Source organism: Apodemus sylvaticus, chromosome 14 (assembly GCF_947179515.1).
Source record: "Apodemus sylvaticus chromosome 14, mApoSyl1.1, whole genome shotgun sequence".
NCBI classification, from domain to species: domain Eukaryota; kingdom Metazoa; phylum Chordata; class Mammalia; order Rodentia; family Muridae; genus Apodemus; species Apodemus sylvaticus.
In genome coordinates this window covers 6,667,297-6,675,545 of record NC_067485.1, presented here as the reverse complement: position 1 = coordinate 6,675,545, position 8,249 = coordinate 6,667,297, and the positions used below count along the sequence as shown (strand labels likewise).

Here is an 8,249-nt window from a genome sequence, read left to right as displayed (position 1 = left end):
TGAGATTAAAGGTGTGTGCCACCACTGCCTGGCTTTTATCTATGCTCTTAAGTGGCATCAACTTATCCAAATGTTTCTATTTTACACCAGCTATTATATATGCATGCCTTTCTTTTTTCCAGTGGATATATATCATTTCATTGTATGACCATATATCAATTCATGGTAGAATGGCCCACGAACATGGGTTAAAGTAATTATTACAATGCTTGATGAGTTGTGTTTGGTTTCTGGAACCCACATGCCGGAAGAAAATCAACCCCCACAAACTATCTTTTGGTATCATATGCTCATATAACACAAGGGCCTCCTCAATAAGTAAAATAAACAATCAAATTATAAAAATATCAGTGTTTTCTTTTACTGCTAGAGATATCATTTTGGTTTCATTTAAATAATATTGAAAGAAATATATTTGCACATGTGTCTTTGTAGATGTTTCCAAAGATTACTCTTCTGGTATGTGCTCACATTTGCAGTGAATGGAATGTCTGTTTCCTTACAATTTAAACCAATTCATCCTCTTCACCAAATCTGATATTTCTAGTCCTAATTTTGGTATCTTCTTAGGAGATGTCCTAATTTCAAAGTATTATCATTAAAAAAAGTCTGGGTATCATTTCACCATTTTGATCATAATAAAAGAAACTCCATGGTGGGAACAATACAAGGTTGATTTAATTTTATTCTCGTTTCATAATCACTGTATGAAGTATGAGTTAGAGACCAATATGTAGTTGTGAAACAAAATGCAAATTAGTTGTGCAACACTGTGCAAGTAATTTGGATACTCTGTGTTTCCTGTCTGCCAATAGAAACATGTAAATAATGTTTTGCTTATCTCCTGCATGGCATACACCAAGAGTTAAGTAAGGCATAACTGGGCTCAGATTGATTGTTACTGAGACGACATGGTGTGGACATAGGTGACATGCTCAGAATTGGTGCAGAGCAGGGAGACTGAAGAGACACTGGTTTGGATGTCTAGTCTTGGGGGGAAACCCCATCTTACTTTCCAACCATAACTAGTCCCAAATAAGAATGGACCAACCCATAGCTCCAGCTGCATATGTAACAGAGGATGGCCTTGTAGGGCATTAATGGGAGGAGAGGCCTTTGGTCCTGTGAAGGCTCCATGCCCGTGTAGGGGAATGCCAGCGCAGGGAGGCAGGAGTGGGTAGGTGAGTGGGGAAACACCTCATAGAAGCAGGGGGAGGGGCATGGCATAGGGGGTTTCTGGAGGGGAAAGGGGATAACACTTGAAATGTATAAAAGAAACTATGCAATAAAAAATGTAAAAAAGACCATAAACTGTAATAAATTATATGTACATGCAAAAATGCAGAATCTGGTATCACAAGGTTTTTTTTTTTTTTTTTTTTTAAAAAAAACAAGAGTTTAAAAATTAATTTCAAGAGTTTAAAAATTAATATGGAATATTTACTGGAGAACATTAAATATAGTTACATACTTAGAGACATGGAAGGTTCAGCCTTCAGCATTGAGTATGAGAGTAAAATCCTAGAACAGCATGCACCACATAATATTATCAAAGGCCAAATAAAATTAAAGGCTCTATCTACGAAGCTAGTAAATAGTTGCCTATTTATTCATAGAGAAAACCTAGAAGAATGTGTGGCAAACTGTTAACAGTGACACTGGTAATGGGAAAAAGTGGGGCCTTGGGTGGAAATGTAGGCTTTCAATGTCGCTTGGGTTTGTTGTTATTCAGTATTATTTGAAGTATTTTTAGTGAAAATTGCTATAATAACAAACCAAATGGTCAACAAAGTCATCTAGTTCAACCTCTTTCACTGGTCAGGAGAGGGGTGAAAACCCCTTCCTTCATTTCAGTCGCCAGCCCCTCCCCCACTGTCAGGTTCTTCCAAATCCCCCAAGAAGTCATTCAGGCATCTCCATATACGCAAACATCTGGAAAGGGCTCATGTATGGAGAGGACTTTTTAATACTCTGTTTGTAAAATGATACTACATTACAAATCTTCTTTGATATTGCATTCCCCTCTTAGGTAGGAGATAGTCTCCCTGAAATTGTAGTGCCCTCTTCCTTCAGACCCAACATTTCTCCTGAAATTCAAAGAAATCTATATGGTGATTTTTTGAACAATACAGTGTGTACACAGAATGACTGGATGAGGTGAAGCGGTGACCTCGTTCTGATGTGCTTGAGGAGGGGGTGAAGGCCCAGCCCCATTCAGTGGAGCCGTGCACTGTGCCATCTAACCTCCCAGAATGGCAGGCAATTTAAACTTTGAAAATTTGTTTGGATGACATTTCAAGAATTTTCATTTTTCATCATTCTTTCTACCATCGTTGATGGTGAGTCCATAAAGTCTGGAAAGGCTGAGGAAGGCTGGAATATTAACCTTAAGACTAAAGGAGCGTCCTACCTCTCCCCGGAACACCGCCACACTACGTCCTCACGCTCAATTGCACCTCGACTAAGAGAAACCACCACACAACAGAAGGAAGCACCACCAGTCTTTTAAGCATAAGTTTTATAGAAGTTCTGTACATCTTGTTAAAAATAAAATTCAGAACTCATTGATACAAAGCTGCTTACAGCAGCACATTGGCAGTCATTTTTTGTTTTGTTTTGTTTTTGTTTTTTGAGACAGGGTTTCTCTGTGTAGCCCTGGCTGTCCTGGAACTCACTCTGTAGACCAGGCTGGCCTCGAACTCAGAAATCCTTCTGCCTCTGCCTCCAAAGTGCTGGGATTAAAGGCGTGTGCCACCACTGCCTGGCTTGGCAGTACCATTTAACTGGCATAAAATGTCCCAGAACGCACACGGAAGGATGAACCTTCAGTGACTCGGCTGCTGTTCGCCACAGAGCAGAGGCTGGCTGGTCTGTAAAGGGGAACGGCCCCTTCTGTGCGTGCTGCCCACAGTCCGCTCCTTCCTTTTTGCGGTCCAGCAGCTCACACGGTGGGGTAGATGGCATGTGTAGCAATTCCACAGTTGTTGTTCTGGTCTTTGGCCATCTTTATGTAGCCATCCATGCCCCAATCTTCACCCCAGCTGTAAGAAGAGTATGTTTGCCATTTAGGAGAAAACCCAGTGCAACAGCTGCATATCATTAACTCTCCCTTGAAACACAGAGACAGAGGCCACACTTAGCAGACAGGATGAGAGAACAGAGAGGATCAACTGCTGAACTCTGCGTTGTCTCATACTGGCTGGGAATCAAAGGAGAGAGAGGACGGGGCATCTCCACCCACATTGGGCTCACAACCAGAAATGAAGTGGTTCAAATCCATCCTAACACTCCCCCAAACCTTTCAGATTCTTATCATGGTTACCCTAAAACTTCTGTATTCAAATTGTTAAAACATGCACCCAAATACTGCCTTCAGACTTCTTTTCCCCTGAGTGTTTTAATCATGAGTGGTTTTTTTGGGGGGGGGGCGGTATTTATACCTGTTCTTGACCAGCCAGTACTTCCTGCCATCTGATTCTTCACCATAGCCAACCACTAGGACAGCGTGATCCAGATTAGTGCTGCTACAGTCTGGTTCATAGTATGTACCTGGAAGGTAAAATCAGAGCCAAATGAGAAGCTCCCATGACCCCACAGAGTCTGCTGTCACCATCAATAATAGAAACATTTCGAATTTTAGAGCAAGGACACACCCCAGACAGGACTGATTCAGTGTCAGTGAGGCTTGGGACATCAGCTCTTATGTAATATAACAGAAGTAAAGGTTAGCATACATCCTCAGGAAAACACTTGCTTGGATGGATGTAGGACATCCCAACATGCTGGAATCAAGAGGCTCCTCTAAAACTGAACTAGAGATTGGAATATCCATTAAAATATTAATGATTCGGCATCTGAACAAAACTCAATAAAATTAAAACACATAAAAATTTGATCTTGCTAGTTAAAAAATGCAATGGATACATGTTCATGGGAGTGTGTTTAATTGTTAAGTAAAAATAACACATGTAAATATTGCTTCTGTTGAATGTCATATCTACAAGTCAAAATGTTTACATATTTTATGTACCAAAAAGTCATCAAATTCACGGGCCTCGGTGGAAGCACAACCAGTATGTATGATTACTGGAAGAAACAATACTTACCACCTCTGTAGAACCTGAAGGAATGGTGATGAGTGTCAATTCCAACTGAGACGGGCCCCACGGTGGCCACAGCATTCATAAGGGCATCTTCGCTCAATGGGACTTTCACAAAGCCTGTGACATTAGCTGCAGAGTACTTAGGATCATACCTGCAGGGTCCATCCTTTGGAAGACAGAGATTAAAAAGAAATCATGGCCATTGCCACGCACCTCCTGGGGAACAGGAGTCACTCAGAACTATACTCAGTGGAGCAACCATCACACAGGTGACTCAGCATTTGCTGCTGAGAATCTCCAAGTGTATGTGTCTATAAAATGTCACCGGACCTGACAAGCTGGTAGATCCATTTGAGTGGCTGCTAGAAATTCGCTTGAGTGTCTCCAGTGACATACCATAGATATTCTTATTCATAATAACTTTCTACAGTGGACAATTCTGTACTGTTTGTGGAATGGTTGACATAAACTCCTTGGGAGCAGAAACAGGGGCAGCCATGTGGAAACTATGGAATCAGATCAGCATGGAAAGGCTCCGCCCCTTTAATGGCAGCAGCACTTGCGGCTTATTAAGATGAATTCTACCATAAGAGCAAGTTCTGAGGACTTTGCAATTGTTCTGCTTTCTAAACCTGGTCAGGAAAGAATACCTTAGGATTTGTCCGTACCTGTGCTTCATATGAGTAGGACTCCCTCGTGTCCAGGCCTCTGTTTTCCTTCACATACTGGAAGGCAAACTCCATCAAGCCACCATCACAACCTAGGTTGCCATATGACCAGGAGCAGTCCACTAGGTTCTGTTCACTCAGAGAGACCAGTTTGCCTGTTTTTCTGAACATTTGTCCTTCCAAGGAACCAACTGCACTAAAAGCCCAACAAGCACCACAATTACCCTAAGAAGAAAGAAAAGGCTGTCACCCACAAAAAAATAATACATGTGTTTGATAGTGCATATGACCCAATAATTTCACAAGCAGTGAACTGTATGGAGTTCTGTCGTTAGCAAGCCAAGGTCGGTATTTTCTTCCTGGCTTCCTGGTGGACAGTGATTCCTGGAATGTGCCATGTGTCCTACCTGGTCTTTCACAGGAGTCACATAGCCATGCTGCCTCCAATCCACAGACTTGGGGAGATCACCCAGCAAGGGCTCCTGGAAGATGGTTGTCTCCTTGGGTCCCAGGCTTTGAAAGCCAGTCATCAATTCCCTGAATTCTGTATTGGTCTTCAAGAAAGAGTAAACAAATCATTTTTGCAAATGGAGAGAGGACTTACAAGGAACCAGAGAGGAAGGAGCGTGTTTGGCAATTCACCTCACACTCACCAAATCACCAAAGGCATTCATCTCCAAGCTGAAGCCATGCTTCCCCTTCAGATAGTCCTCGTTGTGCAGGCCGATCATCTTCATGTTGTTCTCCCACACTGCTCTCTTCTGTCCTTCATTCTAGAAGAGATATGGTGTGCGGTCTTTCTAATTCAAGCCCAGCCTTAATTCCTTCAGTGGGCCTGCTGCTACAGCCAACAAGAACCAAGGGTATCTGTCCACCTCTGGAAGCCAGAAACCAGGCCCTATGGCCACAGGGTGGCTTGCCATCAGTGCTCATAAAGCCTGCTGCTATATGGTCAGGCCTTGGAGGAACTGCTTCCACAATATAAACTCTCTAATCTTGCCAGAGCAGGGAACATTGTCTCTGTGTTGCCCCTGGACATGTCCATGGTACCAACCTTATTGTACGTTTTCCCGTGTTTTGTCTTCCATTCCTCCCATACATCATCCAAACTGGGATCACGTGTTGGAGCAGCTGAGACCACGCCCAAGCACAGGATTGCCAGGAGAACAATTGGAGTCATGCTTCCAAACCCTAGAGATGTTGAAGTAATGAGATTCTGGTCATGGAAATTCTTCAACAAACTCTTATTTCTACATAAGATGTTAAGGTCATTATGTTAGAATAAGAATTTTTTTTTAACCATCTTTTAGTGTTTGTTGACATGGCTAAGAATGACATTGGCTTATAGCACAACTGTAAAAAAAAACTATCACAAGTCAAACAAAATGAAGAGTAGCTGTGGAGGGCTCCAGGATTTAGATGATGTATGAACTGTGCATTTAGCTCACCACAGGGTCTGAATGCACCTGTGGTTCAGAAATTTCAAGCAACAACTAACTTCTTAAGTATTCATAGTTTGTCCAGATTTTATTCCATTGATACTCAGGTTCCATATATGCACGATGTGATCTCCCAGTACAAAGAGATCTGCAAGACTTGGTGGGGCAGTCACAAGATATCTTTTTCTTGGATAGTACACCAAGACACAGAAAATGCCTTGGATCTTTTTTTTTCTTCTGAAATATTTCCAGAATGTCCTTTCTAGAAAATCTTGGAAGGACATCAGTTGGTAATCTGTCTGCTCCACAACTGGGATGTGCCTTCAGAATCCTATGACTGAATACAGGATGGCATAGCCACCAATTTAGGCGAGAAACAAGAAGAACAATCCCAGACTTAGGCTTTATAAAGTTTTGCATGGGACAATCTCAAAAGAGCCATGCCAAAATTGTACAACATGCTACTCCTTGGGCACCTGGGGGACTAGACCAAGGGACTGTCCCTGACCATTTCTACATGGGAATGATCATCCCTTTTGGCATAGGGCGTGGCAGCTTATACAAAGGGACAAACTGGTTCTTCCTGTGCCCATGCGGCCAGAGGCAGTCCACTAGGTTCTGCTCTCTCAGAGGAACCAGTTTGCCTGATTTCACATTATTGATACTTTTCACACACCTGGACTTCTGAACAGTCTGGTGACCTCCTGGCATCCCTACCAAGCCATCTCTGCATCCCCACGCCCGTTCTGCTAAGATTGAGTTGGTGCTCTCATTCCTGAGCTGAATGATGCTACAAAGCATCTCTCTAGGGTGCTCCTCCAGTGTCAGCACCAAGTATGCCTTGTTAGAGCTATGGGGGCTCACCTGGGATGTCCGCAGGTGCGCAGGTGGGTCTTACAGTCTCAGCTCTTCAGAGGTTGCGGAGATCCCAGGCTGTGACCCAGTTGCATGTGGATCCAGACTTTATACTCCAAATCTGTGGCTCTAGGACAGTGTCCCTGCCCAGTTACTCCTCCTGCAATAGGCTTAGGTGGGCAATTGGATTGCACCTCCAGGCTGTGGGGCTTCAGGCACATACTGACACTGATACTACCTGACCTGGGGCACTGGGTGTAGGCTGCCTTGGTGGATTGTGAGGAAGAGAGCCGTGGGTTTCTGCTTAGGAAAGTAGATTGTGTGAGTCTCGTGACATTAGCTGAGAAAGTGTGCTCTCAGGGAGGGCTTGCCACTTGGCTCAAGGTAGAGTGTTCTAGCTAACTGTGTGAATTTCCAACCCAACCCTGCCTTTTCTTAAAAGAAGAGATTTTTTTTTGTTGTTGTTAAAATCATTGCTACTCCTTCCTTGTAAGCAATTATATCCTAGCCTGGTGTTTCCTCTGTAAGTCACATCTTAGTTGAGCCTCCTGGAAGTTACAGACTCTGGGATCATTCTCTGCAGTGTCAGGGAGGAGGACAAATGGGCTTCCCACAATCTTTAGAGGCAGGCAATCCCCAATCAGGGAGGAGATGGTTGAAGGCACCCCAAGGTTGAACTGGGATGGGGGTGTCCTGAGACTGCAGGGCACTTGTAGCTCATCTCATCCTGATTTCTCACTGTGGGTCATCCTTCTCTCTTATCTTGAGCTACAGCAATGTTGTGAGGAATATGCACAAACCTAGGTGGAGAACTGGGAAAGTGATTGGGATTTTGGAATCTGGTTTGGTTGGCACCTTTGAGCTTGCAGAATGTTTTCTCAAGTGCAGCCTTAGGGTTGACTTTAAGGGTGAGACTTTCACAGTGGCCAATGGTGGACATGAATAGGGTTTGGACACATTTTAGGTGAGGGAAACATGTAAATCTACAAAATGTGTAAGTAGAAGTTCTAAAACATATATAGGGAAATAAACCAAAATGTTCTCCACCTTCATTTCTTCATAAGGTATATTGTAGAAAGCATTTTTAGGGAAATGTTGGTGTGATCTTTTTTGAACAATCTTTGTCAAGCAGGTCCCATGTTTGTTTATTAAAACATTCATTGTCTGGTGTCAGCTATACTAGA

The 8,249-nt window shown here is 43.0% G+C and overlaps 1 protein-coding gene across 1 annotated transcript; it reads right to left on the bottom strand.

The window, feature by feature from the left end:
• Positions 1-2,941: 2,941 nt before the first annotated feature.
• On the bottom strand, positions 2,942-5,951 carry LOC127664823 (procathepsin L-like). Its single transcript, XM_052157009.1, has 7 exons — positions 5,826-5,951; positions 5,425-5,544; positions 5,179-5,325; positions 4,772-4,996; positions 4,107-4,269; positions 3,441-3,549; positions 2,942-3,041 (listed from the first exon to the last, which is right to left on the bottom strand). The coding sequence occupies exons 1-7, from the start codon at positions 5,949-5,951 to the stop codon at positions 2,942-2,944; spliced, it is 990 nt and encodes a 329-aa protein (XP_052012969.1).
• Positions 5,952-8,249: the final 2,298 nt, after the last annotated feature.